Source organism: Cebus imitator, unplaced genomic scaffold (assembly GCF_001604975.1).
Source record: "Cebus imitator isolate Cc_AM_T3 unplaced genomic scaffold, Cebus_imitator-1.0 Scaffold55, whole genome shotgun sequence".
Taxonomy (NCBI): domain Eukaryota; kingdom Metazoa; phylum Chordata; class Mammalia; order Primates; family Cebidae; genus Cebus; species Cebus imitator.
Window position 1 is genome coordinate 2,419,151 of NW_016107370.1, and position 20,028 is coordinate 2,439,178.

At 39.2% G+C, this 20,028-nt stretch overlaps 1 protein-coding gene across 1 annotated transcript in view; it reads right to left on the minus strand.

The window, feature by feature from the left end:
- The window catches only part of LMAN1 (lectin, mannose binding 1), a 29,181-nt gene extending 16,854 nt beyond the window's left edge, over positions 1 to 12,327 (minus strand). Inside the window, exons 1-7 of the mRNA XM_017528841.2 lie at positions 12,052 to 12,327; positions 8,714 to 8,868; positions 8,521 to 8,628; positions 7,724 to 7,785; positions 6,440 to 6,539; positions 2,158 to 2,281; positions 572 to 630 (exon numbers count right to left, since the gene is read on the minus strand). Coding sequence (XP_017384330.1) covers positions 572 to 630; positions 2,158 to 2,281; positions 6,440 to 6,539; positions 7,724 to 7,785; positions 8,521 to 8,628; positions 8,714 to 8,868; positions 12,052 to 12,289 — 846 coding nt within the window. The 5' untranslated portion in view covers positions 12,290 to 12,327. The remainder of the gene's footprint in view (positions 1 to 571; positions 631 to 2,157; positions 2,282 to 6,439; positions 6,540 to 7,723; positions 7,786 to 8,520; positions 8,629 to 8,713; positions 8,869 to 12,051) is intronic.
- Between the last annotated feature and the right edge of the window lie 7,701 nt (positions 12,328 to 20,028).

Consider the following 20,028-nt stretch of genomic DNA (forward strand, 5'->3'; position numbering starts at 1 on the left):
TTTTTGAGATAGAATCTCACTCTGTCGCCCAGGCTGAAGTGCAGTGTCTTGACCTCGGCTCACTGCACGCTCTCCCTCCCAGGTTGAAGCAATTCTCCTGCCTCAGCCACCGGAGTGCTGGGACTACAGGTGCGCGTTACCAGGCCTGGCTAATTTTTGTATTTTTAGTAGAGATGGGATTTCATTGTGTTGGCCAGGCTGGTCTCAAACTCCTGACCTCAGGTGATCCGCCCACCTTGGCCTCCCAAAGTGCTGGGATTACAGGTGTGAGCCACCACACCTAGCCTGCTCTTGGCTCTAATAATTAACTACTACCATTTACTGAGCCCCTGCTATAAGTGCACTGTCTTAATCCTTCAATATCATGAGGTGGCCAGTACAAACATCTCTGTTTTACCAACTAAGAAACGAAGCGTTACAGAGGTTGAGTAACTTGCACAAGACCGTATAGCAGTAACTGGCAGAAACAAGTCCCAAACCTAAGTTAGTCTTCCCAAACATTCATCTAAGAGGCAAATACACTAAACCGATAAACTTTTTGAAAAAAATGTAAATGTAAATGTAAAATTACCGGCTCTTTTCCAGGTTCAGTCAACTGGAAAGTCAGAAAGGAAAGCACATCATGGTCATCTACAAATCAAAAAAAAAAAGTCTAAAAAAGTTCCATAGGAGATAGCTTTTATCATTGTAAATGAACTTTATCAGTGTTTATTGCTTTAAATAACAATAATCAGTGAGGAAATTAACAAAAATTAGCTCTAATTTGGTAAAGGCAATGGAACTTTGTGAGCGAAGAGACAAAAATTCACCTGATTTATATTAGAAATAATCTAAACGTTACTTTCTTAAACCCTAAATCAGAACATTTAGCAGTGTTTAACATGAAATAAATGTTTAATAAACGTCTGATAAGAAATCAACAAACAAATGAAGGGTCGAAAGAAGTCCAAACTCCTTATTCTGGTACCAAGATCCTCCATGATTTCCCACAAATCCCCTTCATGGACAATGTACCAGACAAATGAGACAAAATCCTGGTCTCCAAATACTTCTGGTACCTCTATGTCTCTGAACCTTTCTTATAGTACATAATACCTTTTGTCTTACTTTCTTATTTGTTTCTCTTACATGGAGAATATTAATAATTTTATTTTACCTAAAATCATATTCGAAAATCAAATTCAAGTTGTGTAAGCCAAAAGCTCCGGCTCAGCTGATCAAACCTCCTAACCCTTAACTAAAATACCAATCCTGGATAGTCACATTCACAAATCAAGAGCAATTAATTTCAAGTATATAGCAATCTTTATGCTTTGTACTGTTTGCATAGAGGTCTAGAGATGTAGACAGATTAAAAAGAAAAATATAATACTGCAGTATAGATTAAGTAACTTAAGAAATTATGTTGTATAATAGGGTACTGAATCTGGAATCAGAAATCCACATAAAGTCCTGCCTGGGGCTGACCATTAAGTGGCCATACAATCTCCAGAAATTTATTTCACCCAAAAACTTGGCAAGTTCTTCTAAAAATATGATCTTCCTCCCTTCCTCTCTGGGTTGTCAGGAATAAGCCACATATTTGAAAACATTTGAAACTACAATGTATCACATAAACATAAAATGGCATTGATACTGAATGATAATTTATCACCTTATATGGGAAAAAAATGGTAACTATATTTTTGTTTAAAGTTTAGTCACCGAATAACCTTTCCTTAGGTTGCCAAATTCATTTATATGTGATATGACAACGATGATGATCCTAAAACATTTGGCAATTAACCTTTTTGTGGAAGTGACTAGCCAAGATTGCTATTTTAGTTAAGTGTCATGTGGTTTGTTCTGCAGCCTTTATTTAAGCCTGCTGACTTTGACAGCCTCTACTTTAAATGTCTCCTTCACCATAAAATAGCACCCAAACTGATGCTTTATTTTATACACTGTATATAGCCCCAGTTAACTGTACAGTTACAGAACAAGATAAATAGAAAATTACCAATGTCAACAGACCAAAAGACTGGCACAGCAGGCAATGGGAAGGTTCCAACTAGTCTTAAAAAGTTAGAAGTATAAACAAATCTACATATCCCAAGATACTATTCTCAATAAAACACAATTCATAAACTTTTAATATTATCACAATGCAAGATTTACCTGCAAGACCTCCAGTTGCAGCAGATATTCCAAAATGCCCTTGTGCAGGGATAATCATATTTTCCACTTTGGCACAAAATTCATAATCATTTTTATCGGGTGTAAAGCCATTATTGATCATTACCTAGAAAGACATATCATAGCTAAAGCTTTTACAAAAGACATTAGAAAGTAAATTTCAATTGATCAGTTTTATGACATACTATTCAATTTTGTTACACTATTATAAAGGGTAATTTTAAATAACGTTTCTTTCTTGGTGTCATTATACAATATGATATTTTACTTGAAAAAATGAATTTTGCCCCGCTATGTGTCAAAAGTGTAAAAAGAGAAAACTCTGATAACTTTCTATGAAAATCTTAGTAAAACAGAATATGGTTCACCTTCTCTCAAGAAGACCTAGGGAACCACCATTACTCTCTTGGAATGGTTCATGCAATAGAGGGATCAGACTTGTTCTCAGATCCCAGTGACAGCTAAAACCAAGAGGTTAAATTTACAATTCTATCTGCAGCTGGTTGAGAATTAAATAGATTGTTTCAACAAGTAGTGAGCTCCTTTTAATTAGTGAGGTAGACTGTCACAGGTTAGCAGAGAGCAAAAGTGACACAAGTCATACTGACAAGGCAGAGAAGGAAAACACTAAAAAGATGTATGTTTCTACCCTGCAGAACGTGTATTTGAAGGAATGACCCTAAATTTCTTAGCAGGATCTTAGAATCCTAAGCAAGCACAGGAATCCACCTGGCACATGAATGCTTTTCACATTATCCCAGTCAAGCCATGGTTCAGCCTCTCTAACACGTTTCACTTTCAATAACCCTCTCATGAGTCCCACCCTAAACAACAGTCACTGAGATTCAGGGTGGAGGCAAAAGGAGTGGGCCCAAGGCACCCAGTAAGGGCACTTGTGTCATTACTTCTAGAGTCAAAGTTTTGTCAGAGATTTAAGATTCAGTCACATAGGCAAAATGTTATAGTATTCTGTCCAAATTTTTTTCAGCAAGAGAATAAAATATCTGCCAATATGAAGAGTTACTCTCTATATACTGCAGGATGGAAACATGTGAACTAAAAATTAGTTTAAAATAACTATCATTTGAAATCATTTATCATTTGGCTCATAATACTTCTTTCCTCTGATTAGCAATATTCCTATTTCATTTTACATCATTTACCACTGGTCCTCCTCCACAGAGCCTTTTAAATTAGAATTAACAACCAAGAAGTTATTTGCCTTCGAGTCTTAAAAAGACTGTAAGTTACTACATTCAAATTCCAATACTAAAATCCTCCAATTGTTCAGTATTTGCTTCCTTGAATTCTAATAAACTGAAAATCCATCAGGAGTCTTCATTGTCTAGTTCTAATTGGTTTTAAGAGACGTAACACAGTTCATTGTCCTGAGTTAGCAGGAATGTTAGGAAGGACTCTAACTGAAAAGCCTATGTACAAACTGTCCGCCAATGAATGCTTCTTTATGAGATCTTCAATAACCTTCCTTATTCACCTCATGGTTTCAACCGAGTGTTAAAGACTACACTTGCAATATTTAAGATCTCCTGCTTTGACTGTGCTTCCTCCACCAACAGCACTTGTTACTTCCAACCTCCTCTTACTTTGTTTTTCCCTCCAGTGTGGAAATAACTGAGATAAGCTAGGGTGTAAGCACTAATTAAATAAATACTTCCTGAGTTCTTAACATGGGCACGATATTAGGAACTAGGAGAAATATAATGTCTGTCATGAGAAGTTCACAATCTTATTGATAAGAGACATACAAAGACAGAGTTAATAATCAAATCAACACAACATATCTCAAGGCCAAATAAGTATTAGAGAAAAAAAAATGCTCTAAGCGTTTAGGAGAGACAGATGATTATGAGCTGTCTAGGAAATCCCATGGAAAAGGAATCTGAATTTGTGCGCTCAAAGCTGAGTATGGCTTTACCAAGTAGAAAGAAAAGGAATCTGCCGGGCGCAGTGGCTCAAGCCTGTAATCCCAGCACTTTGGGAGGCCGAGGCAGGTGGATCATGAGGTCAAGAGATCGAGATCATCCTGATCAACATGGTGAAACCCCGTCTCTACTAAAAATACAAAACATTAGCTGGGCATGGTGGCACGTGCCTGCAATCCCAGCTACTCAGGAAGTTGGGGCAGGAGAATTGCCTGAACCCAGGAGGCGGAGGTTGCGGTGGGTCGAGACCTCGCCATTGCACTCCAGCCTGGGTAACAAGAGTGAAACTCCGTCTCAAAAAAAAAAAAAAGAAAGAAAGAAAGAAAAGGAATTATTACCAGACTGAGCAAATATACACAGAGGCAAGAACCATAAGTAGCAGTCACGTGTCCAGCAAGTCTCTCTAAAGCGTCTACCTGAAAACACTAGCTCCATGATCACTCACAGACATTAGGTGAGTAAGAATTCCATGGTTAAGTCAGCCTGGGAAATGTGAGGTTTAATAAAGGTTTATTTATCCCTTCTTTATAAAGGATCCTTCACGAAGAAATCTTTAATGTCCTAATATGCACAGTAGTGCCCAATCTCATCCAATTGTGGAAATCTTTTAGGGGAGTACATTTTGCAGGGCTATTGTTTCGGAGTTCTGGCAGGGCTCACAGTCTGCACCCACCATACTTGATGTCTGGGCTTTGCCACAAGCAGGTAAGCAAAACTTACTGATGACTCTAATGAAACTACAGGACGACTGATAATTACAGCGGAATTCAAACCCAAGTTAATCATAATAGACACGGTCACTTGCTCTATTCTAAGATCTCTAAATTAGCTTGGAATGAAGACTGAGCCTATATAGCTTTCCAAAGAACTACCTTTCTCAGGTTTTTAGACTCAGGAGTGTAAGGCTACCTCATGATTTAGGTGAAAGAAAAATTCATACACTCTGTTTTTTTACTTTTAAGTATTATATAACCAGGTACTGACGGCATCTTTAAAAAGCAAAGTTTACAATATCTAAGTTATCATAACTGCCAGCTGGAGATATTCACCTATATATTACTCTAACATCAATTAACCTACAACTAAACTCATTACCAACCCTCTGATTTCCCATTCTTCCCCCAAACAGATAAAACACAAATGTGCTGCTTCTTTGCTAAACAGTACCAATTAGCTGTCCAATTCAGGAACTATCCTTGACTCAACAACTGTGTTCACTCCCAATCCCAAGAAAACTGGTACTAAGAATACTGGGACCTAAATCATGTTTCTAAATTGCAAATCTGATCATTTCACTTCCTGCTTAAAACTCTTTAAACTTTTTTAAAAGTTCCTTATAGGATAAACTACAGGAAGCTGTGCAAGGCCTGTTACTGCCAGCCTTTCAATCTCACTGCTCACTGATCTGTTCTGTCTCCCAGCCATAACAAACTACATGCCTTGCCAAAATATTTCACATTCTCTCAAGTCTCCATGCCTGCAGTTGGAGTACACTGACTCGAGTGCACACACATTCTCTTCCACCTACCCAGAACTTCCTGATCTCCCTGTAAGGCCTGGCTCAACTCTGAGAAACTGTTCCTGCCCTTCCCCACCCGCACCTGGCAGTCACAGAAAAAAAATTTTTTTTTTTGAGATGCAGTCTCGCTCTGTCATCCAGGCTGGAGTGCAGTGGCGTGATCTCGGCTCACTGCAACCTTTGCCTCCCAGGTTCAAGTGGTTCTTCTGCCTCAGCATCCCAAGTAGCTGGGACTACAGGTGCATGCCACCGCATCCAGCTAATTTTCATATTTTTAGTAGAGATGGGTTTCACCATATTGTCCCGACTGGTCTCGAACTTCTGACATCATGATTTGCCGGCCTCGGCCTCCCAAAGTTCTGGGATTACAGGTGTGGGCCACCGTACCCGGCCCAGTTACAGGATTCGAATCCCAGGATCACTTAATAGTATCTGCACCATTGCATTTATCACACAGCATAGGAATGCTACATATGTATGTCCTGTGTTAGGCTATAAGCTCTTTGGCGAGAAAGTCTGTCTGTCTTACTCATATTTGTATCCTAAAGGCTTGGAGATTATAACGTGACATACAGTAGGGTGCTTAAACATTTACTGACTAAATGGAAACCTACCATCAGGGGTTTACAAGAGACGACCGCTTACACTGAGGTTTGAAGCCACTTCTTGTTCTTAGGGTAACAGTGATGAGTATGTAAGCAATATCCAAATTTAAGTGCATTTAATTTCTATCAAAAATTCAAAATGAGAAGTCATACTAGAACATTGTTTATTTGGTTCTCTCTAAATAAATGTTACTTACTGTTAATGTCTTCTGGTAATAGATAATCTTTGCCCGGACAGGATAGGGTTTATTACGAAAGTCCCTCTGGCAACTTGCTAAAGCTTGACTAGCACCATCACTACAGTAAAAGAGAAAGGAAAAAAAACAAGACACTCAGCTTTTCAATATTTAAAAATTCAGGAAGATTAAAATAATATTAAGTTATGACAAAGTCCTGAGATATTTTATGTTATTTACTCAAAATACTACATGAGACTAAGGTGGTGGATCTCTACCCTAGGGCAGAACATGAATCACTCACTGAGCTTTTAACACATAGATTCCACCCCAAATCAACTGAAGCAGGATCAAAAGGAGGGTCCTAGGCACCTCCATTTTAAATAGCTCCATAGAAGTTACGATGAATTACCAGGGCTGAAACTCACTAAGGCAGAAAACAGTAAATAGGCATATGAAAAAGTCATTTTTTTTACAGTTTACTTGCTGAAAGCTGTTTCCTCCACAACAAACGTGAAAATAAAAAATGTACGTACCTAATTTATACACATTATAAATATACAGTCATCCTTCAGCATCCACAGGGCATTGGTTCCAGGACCCCTGCAGACACCAAAATCCTCAGATGCTGAAGTCCCTTATATAAAATGGCATAGTATTTGCATATAACATATGCACATCCTCGTGTATACCTTAAATCATCTCTAGACTACTTATCATACCTAATATAAGTGCTCTGTAATTGTCACACTGTATTTTTAAATTTACATTATTGTTGTGTATACAAAATAATTTGTATTATTTTTGATCCGCAGTTGGTTGAATCCACAGATATGGAACCCAAGAATACAGAGAGTTAACTGTAATGAACACACAGAATCTCTGCAGACCACTGAGTACATTAAATAATGCAATAATGAAGTTAAATAAGATGGCATAAATTACTTTATCATCAGGTTTGTCAAGGCTCAACTTTATTTTTTAAAGATCCCTTTTAATGAGGGTAAAAATGCATGATTAGTGTTATCACTGAGAGCCAGGAACAATCTATATACTTTCAAAACTACAATATTAAATAATCTGAGGTTAAATAAAAACGTACTCCGTTTGAATCTGAGATGGTCCACAGATGGAAGTTTTGAACAGAACCAAATAAAATAAAACCTTTCTACCAAGTTACAAAATATGTCTCAAGAATAATATATTTATTTTCATTTGGAAAGTGTTCAGATTTGAAACAATATATTTCATAAGGATTCCAAAGAGAAGCTGAAATCAAGAGTAATGTAAAAAATACACACTTACTTTTGATGGTCATAATGGATTTGTCCATTGTTGCCTATAATTACTATAGCAGGATTATTTTTCTAAAAATAAAGAAAACATAATTTTGAAAATGTCTTTAATCAAAGAATTCTACATCATTCTTGATGTACTATGAAGTGTCTCACATATCTAAGATTCTAGGACTCTAAATCTTTTAACAACCTGGCCTTTGCACTCAAGGAATTATTAAAGTTCTCCTTTAAACTGCTAATAATAACCCCTGAAAATTAATAGAGAAACAACCAGCTGATGAGAAGATCATCAACCTTAAGGCTGCTAAGCCACAAGCTAATGTTTCCAATACGTAAGTACATTTTTATTTTAACTGTTTCAGGAGAGATCATCAAAAAATTGGCCCAATCGAAAAGAATGATTAACATTTGACCAGATATGAATATGTGAGCTAGCAATAGTCATGCACTTGGATGTTCTTATGTAAGCAAACTGTTAAGAGCCTTCTAAACACTACTGCTTTTACACCTACATCTACAGATTCGTGTTTATCCATTAAGTAGGGCCATGGGAGCAGAAGTCAATGCAAAACTCTGAGAGTCAGGACTCCACTATGGCCTCAAGTTGATGTATAAAAAATCATGTACATGTAAATTAAACTGACAAATTCCAGCTATATAAAGACTAATTAACATATTTATCATATAGCTTGGAGAGTTCTGTACTATCGAACTGATGAAAGTATTAAATAAGCTATATTTCTCACAGCCTAACTCTGCTAGTAGATATATTAAGGTGAGTAACAGTCCTGACAATAAATATACCTTTCCATCATTGTCAAAAGAATCAAAAAATATTCCAACACCATTCCACATATCAGCTGATCCAAACACAGGGCCCTCCAAGCCTTGATTTTCTGCATACCAAATTGCCTGAAAATATATAATAGGGAACAGTTAGAGGCTAGTGGTATATATGTATTTACATATATTTTCTAGGTTAAAGAAATGATCATACTAGCCCATCAGCTCCAATTCGACCTCTTCCAGTCACTCGAAATGTCACCTCAACTTCCCAGTTCTCAAAGGCTGCTTTTGTCTTTGTCCACACTGAGCCTCTTTGGCTTTTTAAAGATGGTGCTACTCGAATTTGATCTGAACTTGGAATAGCATCTGGAACAGAAATCAGGGAAGAAAAGCTTTAAGTTATAATTGGGTAAAACTCAATGAATCATTTCCAAACTGCTAAATACACCTACAGAGACTTAGTAACCTGTACAATAATTATTAGGAAAAAATTTCATGTTGACAGTTTCAACTTTAAAAGTTTAGGGCTAACACGTCCCTTATCAAATAAAAAAATAAATAAAGCTACATTCATACACTAAAAATTCCAGGGACAGTGGGCAAGAGAAAGGGAATTATGACTTTAAGGCAAACTATCTGATTCTCACAATATTCTTTTTAAAAACCTTAAAAATTTGCACTTAAAAAAAAACTGCAATGTATTTTGCCAGTTTACAAGGTTAGAAAGCTCAAACAGTGTGAAAAGAACATACCACTAGGAATCAAGAGACTTGTTCCTAGTCTCAGTTCAGCTGTGTGACTTTGAGCAAATAATTCTCTTACTCTCTTGGGTTCACCATATGTTCACCTGTAAAATGAAGGATCGCTTCCATAAACACCCTAAAAGTTATATGCAAAATATTGTACTTATATACATTCTGCCATGGAGAGGGTCAACTGAACTTCAATAAGCAATTCTTCAGCAGATTCTCAGAGAAAATAGTGATCCTCAAAACGGTGGCTTGCAACTCCAGGCCAGGTGCAAGCCCCAGCTCTACTACTTACTAGCTGTTTGATCTGCAGGCAAGTTACTCCATTTCTCCAACAGCCTCATAGGTATTTAAGTGCCTATATAAGTTGCTTTAAATGTTTCAATAAATGTTAGCTATTTCTCCTAGTATTAGACTAGGTAATTATTAAAGGCCTATCAAACTTAAAAAGTGAACAATTCTAGCTCTCAGATATTAACTAGTTCTGACACCCATGCTGGGAAATACAACTGTAACTGTAGTATCACTTCACAGGTAGAAAAAAAATCGACAACAAGGAAAGCTGAGATATTTTAGTAGGATCAGTCACTGTTTGTCACTGCTACTTTCAAACATTCAAAGGATGGGGGTGGGGGGCATCATGGAAAGAGAGTGGACACAGAATCAGAAGACCCAGATTTGAGTTCAATTTCACTGACACTAGTTATGTATCCTTTTTCAAAAACCTTAACCTTTCTGAACATCAGTTTTTCATCTATAAAACCGATAACACCTGCCTTGTCTACTAAGGATCAATACAGAGAAAGAAAGTGAAAGAGTTTTGAGAGCTATAAAAGGTTACAAATTGCCATTTTTTGCCCTTAGGGACCTAAAGATGGGTACTAACGGAACATTAGAGTTAAGAAAGAGAAACACTATAGATTTGGTCTCAATTTGGGGTTGAAGGTAAAGGGCTGTGTTTACACTAGATCTTAAATTTCTGTATTTTAAGTTTTTCAAAGTAATGAATTGCAGGACAAAATGAAAAGGAAAAAATGATCAATGTAGTTACAGTGAGGCTTATGTAAAAACTACAGTGACAATGAAAGCAAGAGATGTCCATAGCAGGGATTCCCAGAGCAAGCAGCCAGATAAATCACAGCAAAAAGACTAATAACTTTGCTTCAAATTCATTATAGTAACACAGCTTTAATTTACTAAGGTACATTATCCTGACATTTCTCTAGCAGACTAGATTAGTTGGCTATGGCTCTGTAAAGGAAGTCAAGGTAACTGATTTGACTAGTTGATTAACATTCCTAACTGGCTGATGTAGTGTATGCGAATGTGAGAAAAACAGAAAAGAGAAGACCGGGCAGACAATAGAGAGGTGTAGAAGTGAAAAACTGAACAAATCCATCACCACTACTGAATAATTCATCCTCATTCCAAAAATAGAAACGAAAACTCCAAAAACTTGTGTTTGACATCGTTTGCATCACCTTCTGAATCAAGAACAGAGTTACTTTGATAACAAAGGCCCAGTAATACACCCTTGTTGCATGGGCACATAATAAATGACTGATGAGTAACAAAATAACTGCACTCTACTTCAACTACTTAATTGCTTGGTCATTAAGTCAAATTGAAATCTAGACCTTTGAATTACAGATTAATTTGAGAAAAACAGCTCTTCCTAAAAGAGTGCTTCCTATTCAGTAATTGCTTTCTAGAAATGAATCATTTTGTTTCAAGCACAGGACAATTTAAAATGATGTATAAAAACCTTACATAAAAGATTGCTTAATCACACATAAAGACAGAATTCAAACTGCCAGAGCTCCTCACCTCCTATTAAGGCATTTGCCACTTGTTCAAAGGGCATATCTGATGGTCATTGAACAAAGCTTACGTCATGCCAAGTGCTACGCTTGACTCCTTAGTCAGCAGTGACACATCAGCACTAAAAAGTGCAGATATGTTTTCTTTCACGTAAGTAAATGCTCTAGCAAGACTCTCTTATCTATAACAGTGCCAAACACAGAGAGTGAATAAAATATGAAGCCGAGGTTATGTCAATGTTTCCAATTGTTTTAAAGGTCTAAAAATGTAATGCTATTCTTAGTCTCAGGTTCAGAAACAATCCCCCAAAATATATGCCTTCACCTAAGTTACATAATGTTACTACAAGAGAAAAGATCAAAGACCTCACCAAGTCAGAGAGGAAAATGTAAGTGTAGTTCCAACAGTATAAGAGTGTCGTCTGACATACGAACTTAAAAATTACTCTAATACCAATATATGCCATCTCTGGAGACATCAGTGGGCATCGGGTTCAAATGAAGCACTAACCATTGCTAACACTGAAGAAAAGAATGCAGGGGTCGCGGGGGAAGCCGGAAAGGAAGGGGGCTTCTAAAACACGTCTCAGGCTGGGATGGCTGGGAGTAGGGGACGCTTCTAAAGACGTAGCGTTAGGATGAAACATGATACCTAGAAGCAAGTTTGAGTGCTAGGACGCGCAGGAGGTAACAAAACACCTCTAGATCAAATGGAAGGTACCAACGTGATCAAAGAAGGGAAGACAGCAGGCGGGTGAGAGAACAGAATGGGTGAGGGGAAGACTCGGGCAAAAGCTGAGGGAACCGTGCAATCCAGGAAGGATCCGCAGGAGGGGCTGCCAAGAGGGTTCCCTCCACAGCGCATATGGTGTGCAGCAGCTGGAAGTGGACCTCAGCACACCAGGGTAGCCGCAGATGAAAGGTGAATGGGCGGCGGAAGGCGGGGAGGAACCCGTCCCCAGCCCTCTGCCCGGGCTTACTCCCCGCGTGGGCCCAGAAGGGCACGGTCCCGTCGCTCTGCACCAGGTGCGGCCCCTTGAAGCTGTATTTGTACTCGAAACGGCGATGTGGTAGCGTGGCCGGGGTGCCAGCGGCGCCGGCGGCAGTGGGGTCTCCTCCCACGCCGTCGCCCCCAACGAAGCGACTGAGTGACAGCAGCAACGCGCAGAACAGCGGCCGAACTCTGGCCTGGAGACCCCTCCGCCTGGACCCCGCCATCTTGGATTCTGGGACGCGAAGGAGGGCGGGAGAGGGAGGAGCGCGGATGGCTGTGGATGGCCAACAGGGCGCTCGCTGATTGGTGGAGCCCGGGGGACCCCAGAGGCAAAGGGTGAGCCCCGCCCCCGGCCTCCGCCCTCCGCGCGGCGGCCGGGCTGGGAGGAGCCGTGAGCAGCGACACGCGCAGGGGGCGGGTCTGGCGGCGGTGCAGCCCTCAAGCCCCGCCTACCCCCTCCGGGGGCGGGGAAAGGACTCCAACCTTCCCTTCCCGCGGCGCGGGAGGCGCAGTGGTCCCTACCTGCAGGGAGCTTTCTAATGCTTCTTAGAATACCTGGGAGCAGGAACTGGCGAGCCCTAAGATCTGTGGGCCCAGCCTGTAAAAAATCTTTTCAGTATTAGAAGACAGGCGTTCCTTTTGATGTGACATCAAGTTTTCAGTGGCACAATCCCGAATGCTTATGGTCTCAGCCCAGGGAGCTCCACCAACCCGTGTTAGAGCATTTCAAACTAGGAACCGGCACCCACGGGCTTGCGGGATGCCTTAGGATTTATGAGCTGGTGTCGGAAAGAGGGTTTCTGTGGATCTGTCAGCCATCCTTTACATCTCAAATTTTAATTCCAAGAGCTTTCCAAATTTTGAAACCATGGCAATAATGCATTCAAATGAAACAGTTTGGTTTGGTTTTGGTGAGAGAGACAATGTGCTGTGGACCCAGGCGTCCGTAGAACCTGGACATTTGAGATAGAATCAGTCTTCCACTCAATAAATACATTCTGTATTTTAAAGGGGACTCCTCCTTCCTACTTAGGAAAAAAACAGTGTCAAAATATTCATGGTCATTCGGAGTTTTGTTTTTCTAACATGTATCATGATGAGTTTTTCAAGTCCAATAATCAGTAGTATGATTTATATTGTTTTTACCATGGCTCTTTATTTCATCAGCTCTGTTCATGTAGGCTACAGGAACATCACACTAGCTCTAGGGACTGAACACCCACATTACTTAAACTTATTTTTCATTGACTTCCCAGTTTTCCATCTCCAGACTCATGGACCATTACTGTTAAATCTCTTTCTAGTGCTCAAATAAAACCTTCAAGTTGAGTATGGATTTAAGGCTTTCCACCTGCCAGTCTAGAGATGTAATTTAAATGCTGCTATCTCAGGAACAGCAGTAACAAACATTTATCCACTGTATAGTATATGTGGGTCATTGCCCTGGGCTCTCTAGGGTTTTAAACACAAAGGATTAAATCATTTTATTCGGTTCTCTCATTGCTGTGGCAACCAGCTCTATGCCTTGAACAGAGTAAAGAATCTTTAAGTATGTGTTAAACAATCATTAATGTTAATAAAACTGGCAAACATCGGCCGGGCGCGGTGGCTCAAGCCTGTAATCCCAGCACTTTGGGAGGCCGAGGTGGGTGGATCACGAGGTCAAGAGATCGAGACCATCCTGGTCAACATGGTGAAACCCCGTCTCTACTAAAAATACAAAAAATTAGCTGGGCATGGTGGCGCGTGCCTGTAATCCCAGCTATAATCCCAGCTACTTAGGAGGCTGAGGCAGGAGAATTGCCTGAACCCAGGAGGTGGAGGTTGCGGTGAGCCGAGATCGCGCCATTGCACTCCAGCCTGGGTAACATGAGTGAAACTCCGTCTCAAAAAACAAAAACAAAAACAAAACCAAAAAAAAACTGGCAAACATTTACTGAGTGCTTTCTGTGTGTCAGTAACGGTACTAAGCCTTCTACATATGTTAGCTTATTGAATGCTGACAGCAGCCCTCTAAGGTAGATGCCATTAGTATTTCCATTTACAGATGAGGAAACAGAGGCATAGAAGGATTGCATCATTTACCCAGTGTCACGCAGCAAGTGGTAGAGATAGGTTTCAATTCCAGGCATTCTATCATTAAAGCCTTTAATCTTAAGAATCATTTTATGTTAAACATTGGTATATTAAATATTTTCAATTCATTATGTATGATTTAAACTCATGAGAGACCTGAATATCAAGCATAAGTAATATAATACAAGTAAATATTTGTAATTTTGCTGAACCATAAATGTAAATTATGTTCTGTGAAGCTGTTTCTTTAAAAAAAAAAAAAACAACTTTTTATTGAAGCATATTATATAAAGAAAACTATGCAAACCCTAAGAATATAACCCAATGAACTTTTCCCAAAATGAACACATCCCATGCAACCAGCATCCAGATTTTATTTTCCATATTTTTTTTAAGACATATTTCTATTGGGTATATACCTAGGAGTAGAGTCACTCTAGGTATAGTAGAGTGACTGCCAATTTTTAGTAGATCCTGCCAATTTTTCAGAGTGGTTGTGCTAATTTATACTTCCACCAGCAGTGTGTGAGGGCTTCAGCTATCTGACTTTTTTTTTGTTAACCTGTAAAAACTCTTATTCTGAATACCTGTCTCTGCTTGGATATATACATATAGTGAATATTTTCACCCGCTTTGCGGGATGACTTTTCACTCTCTTAATGTTGTCTTTTAATGAATACTTATAATTTTAATATAGCTCAATTTACTGTTTCCCTGGTATCGTTAGGGATTTTTGTGTGTCGTGTTTAGGAATCTCGCTTGTTGTTTTGTCTAAGTTGTTAAACTTTAAATTTTATAGCATTTTGGCTTCAGAACTGAGAGCTTTTAGGTTTGAGTTAGACAGGATCATTTTACAAATGGTGAAATTGAGAAACTGGGTCTGGCAAACTGAAGTTTCAAGAATCACAATGGTTTCACTCTAGGCCCCAGAAACTCTGAGCCAATGAATTTTAAAATCTGTATTTTTGAAGCAATCCATGAAGGGAAACTTCCTTACCTTTCAGTCATATTTTACCTTCAGGGCAATACCATATTGCAGATTTGGTACAACACAATGAGAAGGGATTTCCTACTACCCTCCAGTGCCTGAGGCAGTTTCCAAAAATTAAGCTCAGATTTTTAAGTTGGGAGGGGAATAAAAATTATGAGGGTCTCTCAACACACCACTGGGCCCTGCATAGAGCTGGAGAGATGCAGTGGCAGTGCCAGGCCTCCGTTTGGTAACTGACTCCTTACAGCTATATTCTGGCAGTATCTGTGACTCATTGCAGGCCTCTTCTGTGCTAGCAAACAGTGTCCTAAATGCCAGATGATTGACAGGCCTGTCCCATTTATAAAACTCATAGATGTCTCCTAGCACGTAGCACAGAATGGTGTTTTGCTCTTGAGTGAATAAAAAACCCAAAAGCAGATTGGGAGATATCTTTTCTTTTTGGTCTTCCTATTCACAGGGAGCCCTATGGATTAATGGGTTGTTTTTTTTCATAATTGGTAATCAATTTCAATTTTCTTTGATCCAGATACACTCCCCTCATCAATGGCACATGTAATTGTTGGCTGGAGTTGGAGTAAAATCCATGGTATGTGAGCCACTCCAATAGTCTTATAATAGACCTCCGTTTTTGCTTAAGCTAGCTGGAAAGAATTTCACTTAGTTACAGCAAAAAATAGTGTTAAAACTAAGGTTACCATGCCAATTCATTGTTTGCATTAGTGGATTAACTACTGTTGGGGCCTCCTAACGACTCTGTATAAATTGTATTTGATAAGAGTAATGAAAATGATATGGTCTGCCTGCTCTTTCAATGTGTGATCATTCATTCACGTGTTTGTTCTTATTCACAACATCAGACAATTAAGTGTTAAAGCCACTATACTAGAGGCAAGGCAACAGGAATACAACTTGCTTGGAGAATTCAGATTGAACCTTGAACAGTTAGAAAATTATTATATGTATTTTAATAAACACAATACTTAACGGCTGCAAGAGAAAAAAAAAATGCCTGAATTCAAAGTGGCTGAAATGATAAAGAAATCTGTGATCTCACAGAACTGCAAGTTAAATTAGGACTGGGCCAGGAAGTTACAGCGAGGTCCTCTGCATCTTTGGTTCTACCTCACATTGACTTTGTCCTCAGGCTAGCTTCTCTCAAGGTTCTAAGATGGCAGACCTGCTTTAGGTTCAGTGGCAGAGACAGAAAATCTCTTTCATCTTTGGATAAAATTTCTGCCTTTCATTTTGATTAGGTCAATTTAGGTTACACGTCCATCTTTGGAACATTAACTTTAGCCAGTGGAAAACCAAGCACTGAATCAATTGCTGGTAAAGAGTTTAAGATTACCAGCCTTAGTTAAGAACAGTGGTTCTCAAACTTTAATGTGATTCAGAATCACTTCTGGAGTTTGTTAAAACATAACTGAGACCAACATTTCTAGTTTTAGAAGGTTGAGAATAGGGTCTAATGTTGCTAACAAGCTCCAGGTCATACTGATGCTGCTTATCTGGAGACCACACTCAGAATCACTAGTTAGACAAATCCTGATCTACCCTGGGAGCTGGGGATGGAGTCAGCTTCCCCTGAGTCATAAGGGCTATATGTGTGTGGTGGGGAGTGAACATAGGAACTCAGCTGGGACTCAGTTCAGAAGGAGGAAGACAAATGAAAGATCAGAAGATAACCAACAGCATGTCCTGCACGGTTAATCAAGAACATGATCATGTCTTATAGATTATCTATTAGGATTATAAAATGCAGTTGTGATCCAAGTTAGAAGGATATAATTACATAAGAACAAAGACTTTTCAGTTCAAGGTTATGCCATAGTTCAAATCATCAGTTTTCAACGAACACCATACAATATATAAGGTTTCTAAGGAAGATGAACACAGAGGTGTATTGAACCACTCTGTAGAACAGCCACCCCACTCATCTCTTCCCATGATTTTATGGAGTCATTATTTTCTCTTCAAGTATAGTGCCTAACTGCAAGGCAGGGTTACAAAGTGGCAAGTTTAAATTCTTTTCAGTGATGAGTTTAATTAGAGTCCCATTCATAATTTTACCAATAAAATTTAAAATATATTACAATCACAAATGCAAAATATGCTAACATGCAAATTAAAATAGCAGAGAACTGTATAAAGTAAAAACAATTCTCTCCCCCTTCCCAACTCCAACCTCACTTCCTGGATTCAACCAATGATTAGCAGTGTGATATACGACGTTCCAGAGAATTTCTGTCCTGCGCATTTACAAATATATGTACACCAATGTTTAAAAATAGGATCAGATGATATAAATTTATGGCATATATATACTTCATTACATAACATAAAGTGGTCATCTTCTATAAGGTTAGCATAAATCCAGCCAGTACCACCAGTATAATTGTGTCCTGAGCAGGGATGCCTGTCCAAGGCAACAAGAGGAGGTGGAAATCAGCCCTCAGTCTGTGATTCTGCCAGGCTACATCCATCAGGAGAAAGTGCCTTTTTAGACAGGTGCCATATTAGCAGCCCTAGAAGTGCTTAACTATTTTTAGTACTTCATTGTACAAAACGTATCATAATCATAATTTAATCTCATACAAGCATTTGTTTTCAAGTTTTTGCTATTATGAATAACACTTCAAAAATACCTTTAATCACTTGGGACAAAGAAAATGGGAATTGATAATCAATTATTAAAAAACAACCCGCCGGGTGCGGTGGCTCATACCTGTAATCTTAGCACTTTGGGAGGCCGAGGTGGGTGGATCATCTGAGGTCAGGAGTTCAAGACCAGCCTGGCCATCATGGTGAAACCCCATCGTTTTTTAAACAAAAATAAAAATCAGAAAAAATGAAAAAAAACCAACCCATTGATTCTCAGAGCTCCCTCAGCAAGCAGGTGTTACAAAGAAAAGATGTCTCCCAATCTCCCAAACTGCTTCTTGTTTTTCTGCTCTCCAGATAGTATCAGCATGTGCTATGAGATGTCTATTTGTTTTAGAAATAAGACAGTTCTATTAATATTCTGGCATCCTAGACACGTTTTGCTAGCATAGAAAAGAGGAGCATGGAGTTAATCATATTACCACAAATTTTGCAAGGTTTGATCCCAACCAAGCTGTCATTTTTCTGACTGTCTTTCTGCCTCTTAAAACACTTCTGGATGGGTGTGGTGGCTCACACCTGTAATCCCAGCACTTTGGGAGGCTGAGGCAGGCAGATTGCTTGAGTTAAGGACTTCAAGACCAGCCTGGGCAACACAGCAAAACCTCGTCTCTGGTAAAAATACAAAAAATTAGCTGGGTGTGGTGATGCATACCTGTAGTCCCAGCAATTAGAATTTTTCTAATTCTTCCCCCAATACTATGCAGCCATAAAAAGGACGTGAACTCATTCTTTTTATGGCTGCATAGTATTCCATGGTGTATATGTGCCACATGTTCTTTATCCAGTCTATCATTAATGGGCATTTGGGTTAGTTCCAAGTCTTTGCTATATAAATAGTGCTGCAATAAATATATTTTGTGTACATGTGTTGTTATGGTAGAATGATTTATAATCCTTTGGGTATATACCCAGTAATGGGATTGCTGGGTCAAATGGTACTTCTGGTTCTAGATCCTTGAGGAATCACCACACTGTCTTCCACAATGGTTGAACTAATTTACACTCCCACCAACAGTGTAAAAGCGTTCCTATTTCTCCACAGCCTCGCCAGCATTGTTGTTTCCTGGCTTTTTAATGATTGCCATTCTAACTAGTGTGATGTGGTATCTCATTGTGGGTTTGATTTGCATTTCTCTAATGACCAGTGATGATGAGGTTTTTTTTTCAAATGTTTGTTGGCCACATAAATGTCTTCTTTTGAGAAGTGTCTGTTCATATTCTTCACCCACTTTTTGATGGGGCTGTTTTTATCTTGTAAATTTGTTTAAGTCCTTGTAGATTCTGGATATTAGATATTTGTCAGATGGGTAGATTGCAAAAATTTTCTCCCATTCTGTAGGTTGCCTGTTCACTCTTTTTTTTTTTTTTTTTTTTTGAGACGGAGTTTCGCTCTTGTTACCCAGGCTGGAGTGCAATGGCGCGATCTCGGCTCACCACAACCTCCACCTCCCGGGTTCAGGCAATTCTCCTGCCTCAGCCTCCTGAGTAGCTGGGATTACAGGCAAGCGCCACCATGCCCAGCTAATTTTTTGTATTTTTAGTAGAGACGGGGTTTCACCATGTTGACCAGGATGGTCTCGATCTCTTGACCTCGTGTTCCACCCACCTCGGCCTCCCACAGTGCTGGGATTACAGGCTTGAGCCACCGCGCCTGGCCTCTGTTCACTCTTATGATAGTTTCTCTTGCTGTGCAGAAGCTCTTTAGTTTAATTAGATCCCATTTGTCAATTTTGGCTTTTGTTGTCATTGCTTTTGGTGTTTTAGTCATGAAGTCTCTGCCCATGCCTATGTCCTGAATGCTACTGCCTAGGTTTTCTTCTAGGGTTTCTATGGTTTTAGGTCTTCCATTTAAGTCTTTAATCCATCTTGAGTTAATTTTTATATAAGGTGTAAGGAAGGGGTCCAGTTTCTGTTTTCTGCATATGGCTAGCCAGTTTTCCCAGCACCATTTATTAAATAGGGAATCCTTTCCCCATTGCTTGTTTTTGTCAGGTTTGTTGAAGATCAGATGGTTGTAGATGTGTGGTGTTATTTCTGAGGCCTCTGTTCTGTTTCGTTGGTCTATATATCTGTTTTGGTACCAATACCATGCTGTTTGGATTACTGTAGCCTTGTAGTATAGCTTGAAGTCAGGTAGTGTGCTGCCTCCAGCTTTGTTCTTTTTGCTTAGGATTGTCTTGGCTATAGGGACTCTTTTTTCATTCCATATGAAATTTAAAGTAGTTTTTT